Source organism: Juglans regia, chromosome 7, assembly GCF_001411555.2.
Source record: "Juglans regia cultivar Chandler chromosome 7, Walnut 2.0, whole genome shotgun sequence".
Lineage (NCBI taxonomy): Eukaryota > Viridiplantae > Streptophyta > Magnoliopsida > Fagales > Juglandaceae > Juglans > Juglans regia.
The window spans coordinates 51,784,783-51,797,367 of record NC_049907.1 but is presented as its reverse complement, the minus strand read 5'-3'; the positions used below and the strand labels follow the sequence as shown (position 1 = coordinate 51,797,367).

The 12,585-nt window shown below is 37.6% G+C and overlaps 1 protein-coding gene across 1 annotated transcript; it reads left to right on the top strand.

The window, feature by feature from the left end:
- Nucleotides 1-6,941: 6,941 nt before the first annotated feature.
- Nucleotides 6,942-7,997, top strand: LOC108991920 (wound-induced protein 1-like). Its single transcript, XM_018966344.2, has one exon. The coding sequence runs from the start codon at nt 7,223-7,225 to the stop codon at nt 7,586-7,588; it is 366 nt and encodes a 121-aa protein (XP_018821889.1). The 5' UTR covers nt 6,942-7,222; the 3' UTR covers nt 7,589-7,997.
- Nucleotides 7,998-12,585: the final 4,588 nt, after the last annotated feature.

Sequence of the window (12,585 nt, the reverse complement as noted above, 5' to 3'; positions counted from 1 at the left end):
TTTCAATGTGATCACATTTTATGGTTTAATAGTTAAATTTTTAATAGATTTAATTTTTAGTTAATCTAATAAGAATGCTCTAAGGAACAGAACTACAGTTACACATGGACATTGTCATGAGTTGCTGGATACCGTATGTTGGCGAGATACTACGTACGTTTGAACAGCAGTACGTACGGTGTCTGAATGTCTCTATATAATCCATTTCTACGAACGTATGTCTTATACTACTTCATTGTTCATTTCTGTGAGTTTTGGAAACGAATATTAAACATGAAATTTTACTTCAAATTCATTATATATAGACTATTTCAAGGAAAATGACAACTAAGGATAAATTAATATCTTAATAAAATTTTTAAGTCGGTCAATAATTTCGGCTAAATCAGTTTTGGCTTCCGAAACATCTCCATCCACAAGACTATGACAGGGTTGGCTTCGTCTGTCGGAACACGAATTTTCAGCTTATCAACTTAAACACTTTTTTCTGTTTTTTGAAAATATCAACTTTAACACTTGTTTCTTTAGATCATGACATCGAGCATGAATTCTAGCTATAGCATACAAGTTGGAACCTAAATTCTCACGTACAATAAATAAGATGGTCAGTATACAGTCTAGCATTAATGCCATTGCAGAGTGTTTGACGGGAAACTTTTTTTTTTTTTTTTCAGTTCTGCATTATACAAGTTGGGCTCCTAATTTTGATGATAAATTATATTTACAATATTAGTATGTAAGTTCTGTATTTGTATAAATCTAAGATTTATATATAAAAATTATTTGTTTTAATCATTTACTCTATTTTCTTTATATAAAATTTATTATACGAGATTTATATATTCTAAAACTATATTTAATATTACTTAATTTTTATTTAAATTAAGTTTCAAAATGTGGACTTGAAAAATAAGCTAATTAACCTAATGTCTGACGTTTCTTTCTAAAGCTTTTTTCAATACTTTTTTTTCTATCATCTTATCCTTTAATTTTCCTTGTTATAAAACATCAATATCAAATTGAAATAATTAAAGTTGCTTTGGCGGGTTAATACACACGTAATTGAGAGTAAAATTATTCTTAATTGATAATATTGTTTATTTTCTTATACTTGTCGTATTGAGCATGTCTTTCTTGATTAGTGTCAGTTTTAGTGAAAGTATGGTTGAGTTTGATATGAGTATAGCTGGGAATGAAGAAGCAGAGCAAAAAGGATAGAGGATGAAGACGCAGATGCGTAATAATTTGACTAAAAGTTTTCTTACTTTTCTATGCTGTACAGTGAACCATATATAGAAGAAATTATCTATTTTCTATACAATGTAAAAAGACTAAGCTATCCTAAATATTTATACAAATTACAATCTGTGATGGCAAGTTTGTTGAGGATTCTGTTGTGTGTCTCTCGGGTTGTTTTGGTGAGGTGGCAGAGGAATTGTATTATGCAATATCCCCCCGCAAGATGGAGCATAGATATTTTCTATCTCCATCTTGGATAACAAGGATAAAAATTGGGATGAAGGAAGAGCCTTGGTGAAGACATCCGCAAGCTGAGAATTTGATCGAATAGGGCAGGGACGCAGAAATCCAGCTTGAATCTTGTCGCGGATGAGATGACAATCCAACTCGATGTATTTGGTGCGCTCGTGAAAGACGGGATTCTTGGCTATATGCAGCGCGGCTTGATTGTCACAATACAGATCAATTGGAAGAGAAATGGGTAATTGCAAGTCTTGAAAGATGTAAGATAACCATTGTAATTCACAGGAAGTCGAGGCCATGGCCCTATATTCGGCCTCAGCAGAACTTCGGGATACAACGGACTGCTTCTTTGATCTCCATGAGATGAGAGAGCGACCAAGGAATACACAAAAACCTGTAACCGAGCGTCGTGAGTCAGCACATGATGCCCAATCAGAGTCTGAATATGCACGGAGTGTAAGTGAAGAGCAGGAAGGGAAAAGTAAGCCTTGTGCAGGGGCATTCTTGATGTAACGTAGAACTTGATGGGCTGCTTTTAAGTGTGCTGTTGTCGGAGCTGACATGAACTGGCTCAAGTGATGAACTGAGTAGCAGAGATCAGGTCTTGTAAGGGTGAGATAGAGCAACCTACCAACTAGACGTCGATATGGAAGTGGATCCGAGAGAGGTTCTCCAAGTAATTTGCTGAGTTTAAGGTTCTGATCCATGGGGATTTTGAGTGGCCGAGAACCAAGTTTGCCAGCATTTGTTAAAATGTCAAGTGCATACTTGCGCTGACAAATGGAAATACCCTTGGAAGAACGGGCTACTTCGATGCCAAGAAAATAACGAAGATCGCCGAGGGACTTGATGCGAAAATGTTTATTTAGAAATGCTTGGAGATCATCAACAGATTGCATATTGGAGCTTGCCACAATTATATCATCGACGTAGACAAGAAGTGCAGTGAAGGAGCCATTTTTCAGTTGAGTGAAAAGGCTGTAGTCTGCTTTAGATTGCTGAAAACCAAAATCAATCAAAGCATTAGAAAATTTCTGGTACCATTGCCGTGAGGCTTGTTTCAAACCATAAAGACTTTTATGTAATCGGCACACTTGTGAAGGAGAACTCTTAGAAAAACCAAGTGGCGTGCGCATGTAAACTTCTTCATCTAAGTCTCCGTGAAGGAATGCATTTTGAACATCGAATTGTTTGAGGATCCACCCTTGAATGGAGGCAGCAGCCAATAAGGTGCGAACTGTGGCAAGTTTGGCCACGGGTGAGAAAGTTTCGTTGTAGTCAAGCCCTTCTTGTTGGGTAAATCCTTTGGCAACTAAACGCGCTTTGTAGCGTTCAATGCTGCCATTGGAGTGATATTTCATCTTGAAAATCCATTTACAGCCTATAGCACGTTTACCAAGAGGTAAGTCGACAAGAGACCAAGTATTGTTGAGTTCGAGAGCATCTATTTCAGATCTCATAGCCTTACACCAGTGAGGATTTTTAATAGCTTCACCATATGAAGATGGTTCATGAGATGATGAAATAGCAGAAGCAAAGGAAAAATATGAAGTAGATAATTTGTGAAAAGAAAGGGTGGCAGAAAGAGGAAATGCTTTACCAGGTGAGCAGGGAGCTTCCGCAGACAATGATGTGGAAGGAGCAGTGGAGTCATGGGCTTCCTGCAAATTGGATGATGGCATGGTTTGTAAGGGTGGCGGGTTGAGCAAGAAGGGGCAGCTGTAGTTGTTAAGATGAGCAGGGGTTTTGCGTGGTCGAGTGGAACGTCGGAGTGGTAGTAGTGGGGGAGGAGGTGGGGGTGCAGAGAGTGAGTTTGATAGATTATGATGTGGTGTGGGAGAAGATGCTTGGGGTTGGTAGGTTGAGGAAATGGGTGTCGGCAAGGTGTAGTTGGAGTCGGGGTCAGGTAGGGAAAAGTTTGGAGTTGTTGATGGATTAGGCAGTGTGTTTAAGTTGGGGAGAAGAGAGGGAGTGTGAAATGGAAAAAGTGTTTCGTGAAAGACCACGTCGCGCGAGATGAAGGTTTGATGAGTGTCGAGGTCTAATAATGTATAGCCTTTGACATCAAAAGGGTGACCGAGGAATGCACAACGACGACTTCGAGGGTCAAATTTTTGGCGATGGTGGGAGAGTGTAGAGGCAAAAGCAAGACAGCCGAAGACACGTAAATGCGAGTAAGATGGAGGTTTATTGAATAGGATTTCATAGGGAGATTTGTTTTGAAGAATAGGAGTGGGAATGCGATTAATCAAATAAGTGGCGGTGAGTATGCAATGAGACCAAAAACGCAAGGGAATGCTAGACTGAAATCTAATGGCGCGAGCGACTTGAAGTAAGTGTCGATGTTTGCGCTCGACTAAGCCATTCTGTTGAGGTGTCTCTACACAAGATTTTTGGTGAATAATTCCATGTTTAGAATAAAAATCATGCATGAAAAATTCAGGTCCATTGTCACTACGTAGGATTTTTATTCGAGTGTTGAACTGTGTTGCGACTAAGTTGTAAAAGGATATGATACAGTCACGAGCATCAGATTTTTTTTTTTAACAAATAGACCCAAGTACATCGAGAATGATCATCAACAATGGTAAGGAAAAATTTACTGCCATCATGCGCAACAATAGAGTGGGGTCCCCACAAATCATAGTGTATGAGTTCAAAACAAGAAGAGGTTGTATGAATGCTGGAAGTAAAGGGAGTGCGAGACAGTTTTGCAAGAGGACAAATTAAACAAGGTAAAGTTTGCTTTGTATTCATTTTTGTGTCTACATGATGATCAGAAATTAATTGCATGCGGGAAGGAGATGGATGGCCTAACCGATAATGCCATAAGTCATGAGCACTATCGACAGGTTGTACAGCAGCAGAAATGTGATTTTGAGAATGAAAATTTTGGGATAAAGTATTGGTTAAGGCCTGTGGGGAAACTGGATCAGTACGAAGGTGATAAAGACCATGCTCCATGCTACCCTTCCCAATCGTTGTCCAGGGAGAAAGGCCCTGTATAAAACAAGAAGTAGAGAGAAAAATGAGACAACAATTTAATTGTCTTGCGAGTTGACAGGCATATAACAAATTAAAACTAAAGGACGGGACACAAAGAACATTGTGGATTAAAATGTTGGCTGTTACTTGCACAGTACCAATGTGGGTAACGGCAGCAAGCTCCCCATTAGGGAGTTTAACAGATTGAGAAATGGAGGATGTAATGGTCTTGAAAAGAGAGGGGTGGCAGATCATGTGATCTGTTGCCCCTGTATCAATAATCCAAGGTGATGTTGAATAAGATGTAGAGAGGCAAAGAGAGATACCAGTAATGAAAGGGGAGTGAGGGTTGGAAGAAATAACCGTCTGAATTTGGTTGGCGGATGGTGAAGAATCTTTACTGTGCAATAAGGCTATAAGATCTTGGTATTGCTCCCTTGTCAGCGACAAACTTGACTCAGATGTTACTGCAGAGGCGCCTGGAGAAGGGACATTGGCTTTTGGTTTATGGAGCTTATGGCCGGGAGGATACCTGTGGAGTTTGTAACAGCGATCAACAACATGGCCAGTCATCTCACAGTGGGTGCAAACGGGTGCTGTTGCATTGCCAGATTTGAAACAGTTGGCTAATGTATGTCCCGTGATTTTACAATGAGAGCAATAGAGTTTGTCTCTTTTGTTTTGGCTTGGAGAATGGTTCGTGGTGTATTTACGAGCAGCAAGAGCAATGGTGTCATTGGCTGGGTTGTGGCTGGTGAGTGCTCGGTGTCTCTCTTGCTGTTGGATATATGAAAAAACTTTGGTGACTGGCGGTAGTGGATCAATTAACATGATTTGGTCTCGAACATTGCTAAATGAGTCGTGAAGGCCCATAAGGAATTGCAGTACACAATCCAGTTGATATCGTTCAGAAACAAGCTTGGTTGAGCCACATGAACAAACAGGTAAAGGGTCATAAACTGATAATTCATCCCAAATAGATTTGAGTTTACCGTAATAGGTGTTGACAGAATCATTGTCTGAGTCAGGTTAGCCAACTGCTTCTTGAGTTCATATATACGTGGTCCATTTTGTGGTGAGAATCGCTCTTCCAGTTCACTCCAAATCTGGTGTGCATCATCGACAAAGGCAACTGATGAACGTAAAGGGATGCTGATGGAATTCTGCAACCAAGATACGACCATGTCGTTGCATCTTTCCCAGAGTCCAATAAGCGGGTCATTGTGATTGGATGGTTTGGTGAGGGTTCCATTTAGGAATCCAAGTTTATTTTTGGCTTGGAGTGCTCTTTGGATTGATCGAGACCATGTGCAGAAGTTATCGACATTGAGAAGTTCCGTAATAAGCACAGTGCCGGGATTGTCTGAGGTTTCAAGTCTGTAAGGGTTGGTTGGGTCTGCAAGGTTGAGAAATTTGTTGGGAGGAGTAGGAGGATCGGAGGTGTCCATTGTTCACCGCTCTGATACCATGTCAGTTTTAGTGAAAGTATGGTTGAATTTGATATGAGTATAGCTGGGAATGAAGAAGCAGAGCAAAAAGGATAGAGGATGAAGACGCAGATGCGTAATAATTTGACTAAAAGTTTTCTTACTTTTCTATGCTGTACAGTGAACCATATATAGAAGAAATTATCTATTTTCTATACAATGTAAAAAGACTAAGCTATCCTAAATATCTATACAAATTACAATCTGTGATGGCAAGTTTGTTGAGGATTCTGTTGTGTGTCTCTCGGGTTGTTTTGGTGAGGTGGCAGAGGAATTGTATTCTGCAATAATTAGAAAAAAAAATTAAAAAAATACAAAAAAGAATAGTATCCTTATTTCTTAAGAATAGAAAATTTGGGGATAGCGTCATCGAATACTAAGTGAATAATCTAATGATTTTCAACCTTTTAGCATAAAATTATAATAAAATGATAAGTTTACTATTTGCTATCACTTATTTATTATTTTATAGTATATTTAAAATTTTTATTTATTTTATTATTTTCTTTTAACTATTTTTTAACATGTTTAATCGTTAAAAAACTTAAAAAAATTATACAATTTTATTAATAATAAAATTTTTAAAAAATTAAAAAATAGTATATAAATGCTACGATAAGCTATCATTAATAATTCATTATCCTAACTTATTTAGTGGGGTCAAAAAGACTTGGCTTGACACTGTCCACCATAACTACTCCCCCTCGTAACTCGTTCGCATGCTACAGACATAAATAGATACTCCTTTCATATCCACCGATCCAGTAACAATCCGCCACGTCATCGGATTGTTTACTTTGCCAATTACGATAGCTTTCACTTTTTTTTTTCTTTTTCTTCGCTAAACTGCCCTTATCTACCAATTGGAATGACGAAACGGCCCAGAATTCGATAACCCGATTGAGGTTGCTGGCTGTAACATTACCGAATGAAAACGGCTGCAGACAATCTTAATGCCCTTCCCCTATATAATGATAGGAACTTAATACTACGCCTCAGCCCATCTATCGCATTACCCCCTGCTCTCTCTCCAGCCCTTTCTGTTTCCTCCTTTCCTCATCTAAAACTTGAGACCCACCGCCCTAGCTAGGCTTAGGCTAGAACTGGCTAACTTTCAGGAAACTCTGGAGGAAACTGATTCCAGTAATCGACGGGTGGTTCTCGCCCTCTATGAAGCCCTGAGCTCGCACGACGTGGCCACGGTGCACCAGATCGTCGCCCCCGACCTCGAGTGGTGGTTTCATGGTCCGCCTTCTCACCAGTTCTTGATGCGCCTTCTGACCGGCACTGCCCTCGCTTCTGCCACATCTTTCCGATTTGTCCCTCAGTCCATCACTTCCTTCGGGCCCACCGTCCTCGTCGAGGGCTGCGACCACGCCCGCTCTATTTCCTGGGTTCACGCCTGCACCGTCACTGATGGGGTAATCACTCAGGTCAGGGAGTACTTCAATACATCCCTCACCGTCACGCGCCTCGGTAACTCCAACTCATCTTCAACGCTGTCGGATTTCTCTTCCACGCCGTCATCCTCATCAACGGTTGAGATAACGCCGCTCCATTGCCCGTCCCTTTGGGAGAGCAGCGTCTCCAGCCAGGTCGGAAAGTCGGTGCCGGGTCTGGTCCTGGCGATATAGTACTATTTTCTCCCTATATTCCTCCGATCAGCTGCAGTCGTTACTATTATTAAAAATAAATAAAAGTGCACAGGTGTCAGCCCCTGATTGAGTGAATCACTTATGGGCTGAGCTGGATTGCCGTAAAAGATCAAGTCGGAGAGATGTAAGCTCCTTATTAAGGTCGTGTATGGGTGTGGGTTTGCTTGTTTGGCTGGCATCCTAGTTTGTATGTTTGCGTGCCTGTCTGTCTGTCTGTCTGTCTTTCTGGTTGTCGTGTTTAGTATCGCGGTGGTGTTGGATTGATCGTGTGTGAAGGACGTGGAAACCATGACGGTGGAATATTCGTATTGGTCATATACCGATGCATTTCATGTAATCTCGTGTTTTGGTTGTGCAATAAAGATATATGCTCGTGATTGTGATATGATTTTTCTGACGTCCGATTGACATATTTTAATACGAGGGTACGTACGGTGGTGGGCATGGGTGATGGATCCGATCCACCTTCGCTTTAATATTCGCATGGTCATAGGTCTACCAACTCTATTGCATTAAGAAAGAAAAGAAATCACATTTTTTCATAATGAAAAATAAAGATGTATTATATATAAAATAGGGAAGGACGGACCTGGACGGTGGCAGTACCCATCCCGACACGGAAGGGAATTAATGATGCCCCTTTTGGTCAATGTATATCTATATGCACGATCATGTAATTAGGGTTGGTTCCGTGTCCACCTTAATCTAACAATATATGAAGTTGCGTACGTGGAAAATTGCTAACAAAATGCATCTTGACATCAGATTTTAACTTGCTTAAAAATGGTTGATCACTTGATTGTTATCTTAATGAAAAAAAAAAGATGGCAAGAGTGAATTGGGTAATTACCAAATCACTGGGGATTAGTGATAAAACGAAGACGAGGTTTTTTAAAAAAAAAAAAATTGACAAACAATTGTGTCTGTTTGAAATTTTGTAAGGAGCATGATGAGGTTGACAAATATTGTCTGATCAGAGAAAAAGATGTGCATACTCAAAAGTTCCACGCACCATATGAACAAAAAGTAATGAAGACGGTGCCTACTGACATGTAGATTGAGATAATCGGATCCACATATACATAAACTAGATTTGGCAGTTTTTTTTATCATTAATTTAAAGAACAGTTCCGAAGCCACGTGTTCTGTGGATATGACCTCATGACTCATGACAGCTTATTCTTTGGACTATATGCATAATTAATAAGTAAAGCTAGCCTATATATATAATAAATGAAGAATTTTATTTATTATTCTCACGTTATATGTCATACATAATTTTTTTATTTTTTATTTTATTAAATATGTAATGTATAGATAATAAATAGAAAAACTCAATTAATTTAGAAATAATAAAACGAAAACAAAAATTTTAAAAAATTAAGTGCAATACATAATGTTTGAAGATGATGAATAGTAAAATTTGATTTAGATTTTAATATAGTTATATACAACGATCAGATTTTGACTTAGATTAATTGGTAGGATTTTCTTATTATTGTTTTTATCAAATCATTAATTAATAAAAAGTAAATCATAGATATTACAAAAAGTAAAGTATTGCTAAATAGGGTGAAGAAAACAAATTTAAATAAAAAATGCAATGAACTAAAAGGTCGGACCTAATCTTTGTAAAGAGGATTGCCCGACAACGATTTGATATCATGTGGACTAATCGAATGGTTGCATTTTTGTTGAAGATCTTTACTTCCATTTTCTTCGTGTCCCCATGCATGATTCAAAGAAAACAGGAACATATATATAACATCATGATTAAAAGGATAAAAAATCTCAATCGTTGGTTGCATTTGATCAGGAACACACGCGATTATATCGGTAATAGGAGTACTTGCACGCTAATGAGAATGGGATGGCGTAGGTGGAGTAGATACTGAAGACCTAAGGTTAAGGAATATATATGTTATTGCGACGCATGTAGTCGGTGGAGTCAGGGTTAATTTGTGGCAACAAGTAGCCGGACGACTCGCACATGCATGGCTTAATGGGCGATGCATTAGCCGCTCACACTACATATTCAGATGATAGAGGCCGTTTAAGTCTCGTTATAAATTTAAAAGAGTAAAAATAAAATTATGGAAAACGAAATGATATTAAGAGAGGAGATCAAAGGAAGGAGCTCGGAGCTCCATCCCTCTCTTGGATTGGCTCAAAAAGAAAGGATGTATTTGGGTTTGTTAATCTTGTTGGAGAAATAGATCAGAGAGGGAGAAACGCGTTAGTTGTCGATAACTTGGTGCTTTCAATAGTAGTGTGCGAGTGTACTACGTACCATATGATCAGCTACACTCCTTATATATATAATTGAATGGTTAATTAAGGATTTATTAAAAGGAAAGTTTTGATCAGTACTTGATCATGTGCGCTTATAATTATAAGCGAAGATGCGTGCGGCAACAAGCTGCTAGCTTAACCGGCCTTGTTGAAGTAGGATATATATAGTATGTGCTAATTTTTTCTGAATTCATAATTAAATATTTTTTAATTCATCTTCTGCCGTTCGTTTGGCTGACGTCGTTTATGAAAAATATTGTAAGATCATGCAGGACGGCCTAAAGAATCAAAACGTGCTCTGCATTAAATGATTTTATGATATGAGAGAGACAGAGAGATCAGAGAGATGCAGGCCATTCTACTTGCACAAGATTGCGAACTTCCAACATTCGTAGCTAGGCACGCATCGATCTCAACCAGATCATATCAATATTCCAGATTCTCTAAAGATTCCTTGAACTAGTGTAGCTTTAATATTACAGCTTTTTTAACTAAATAAAATTGCAATTTAGATAATATTAGCATGTATATAATGGGTTGCTGTATCCCAAAGTAGTTCAAAAAAAATATTATTCCAATTAAATACATGAGTTTGGTAATTAAATAGGTCTGTATATATATATATATGTAGGCTTGTAGCTAGTGGCCTGGCTCGAATATGCCATGTGGAATTTATTTATTTCAATTGGTAGTTTGTGATAAGAAGACCAACATGCAAAAGGTGATGCATACCCGATATATCCTGTTGCCTGCCTGCAAATGTATGTGTGGAAACTAGACGTACGTGGGATTGAAATGGATGGTGGGAGAGCCACTTTTCACGCCTAAATGACTTTTCATGCACCTAGACGTTTTGCCTAAAATTAATGATGGCTATACATATATATATTGTACACTGATATTATGCTTTCATGACTATCGAAACACTTACTTTTACATGTTAAATCAGCTAGCTCGAGCTGTTTATAAGTCTGCATGACGAGCTAATTAATGAAACACGCACAGATCTTGATATTATATAATATCGATGTGATCATCTGCACTAGGATTTATAATGTCGAGTAGTACTGTAATGGTGGAAATCTATCTTTCTTTCAAATTAGAATAGTCGCTGCAAATGAGTAAACAATAATTGCAATATCAAATTTCGTATATATTGTTTTAAATTTCAGCGACGATAAGAAAATTACCGCAAATAAAAATTAATTGTAGTGATTTTTTTGGCGGTGATAATAAAATCGCTAGAAAAGACGTTATTTCTTGTAGTGACATGAATATATATGAGGGATCGAATCAACTTCTTTGTTTTTAATACAAATTAACCTTGTCATGATTGTCGCGTAATTTTCCATGTATTTTCTATCCTTCCCTACATTCCCCCATCTTCTTTTGTCTCCCTAAATGGGTAGACTAGTAGATCAAGTGGTCAATTCACAATTTAATTGTGGTTTCTTACACATATAATTCGCGCATAAATAAATAAAAGTTGTCGAGTATATTCTTCGTTGCATGTGATGCTATTTTAAATATATATATTTATATTAATTGTGATTTGTGAAGTGGATGTCCTTATCTTAATTAAAAGTTGTCATTTCTGATATAGGTTTGGCAGCTTATTCAGCAAAATAAAGAATTTAGATCAGGAAAGATATTATTGATGAGAAGAATGACTCGTTCATCCACGTCAGCCGTGTGAAAGTCTCGAATTGTTTATCTTTTCGTTAGTAAGGACTCGTTTATCAAAGAAGAAAAATGGAAATTCCCTCCATCCAATTATCAAAGTTTTTTTTTTTTTAAATTATAACAGGACATGATCAATTCTCAATAGATTCGGTAATACAAAAAAAATCACAATAGAGATATTTTGGAGGTAAAAAGGGAAAAATTTCAAACCACTATTCCTCTAGTGGCGGAAATCTTGGCGGTGCTGTTAGCATCTAACATGGCCTTCAATCAGATCTAGCAATAATAGAAGAGGATGTTCAGTCGATATTTACATCTATTGAGAATCCATATTCGACTCCTTTCTGGAGCATCTTAACAATTATTGGCGACATTCTTTTTATCTCTCAACTTCATCAAGATTGAAAATTTATTAAGATATATCGATCTCAAAATTAATGTGCGCACTCAGTGACGCAATAGGCAGCTACCAATCTTGATTTTGGAAGCCTACTCTTAGATAATATTCCTAATTATTTATTGTATATTGATAATAGAAAGAATCTACCTTAAACTTTTGTACTTTCTTTATATATAATATACTTGATTAGCAAAAAAAAAAAAAAAGGACTCGTTTAGATGTTGAAAGTATCCGAGCACAGTTTATTTTTAGATTTCGCTCAACATCTAAACAAACATTTTAATTAAGTTTAATTTTGAATTTCATGGACCCACAACTAACAAGCATAATTAAAGAAGTAACCTTGTTTCAATTGTCTCACTAACACCAATTTTACAACATTAGCAATCCTAATAGCTAGCTGGGAGACTATTTCAATTTACTACTATAGATTTTTCTTTTCAAGTCGACTTGATTGAGAGACAGAAAAATCAGCAATGTCATGTGTTCGCTTGGGTTGTACTTTTACATGTGCCCTAAGACTATGAGACCTTCCAAGATGTGAATAGGCAACATCCTTTTGTTGGCTAAAACTAAAAGAGGTTGGAATCTCTACCATATC

What these genes read in the sequence shown, in the direction of transcription:
- LOC108991920 (XM_018966344.2), top strand. Translation starts at nt 7,223, where the DNA reads ATGCGCCTTCTGACCGGCACTGCCCTCGCTTCTGCCACATCTTTCCGA.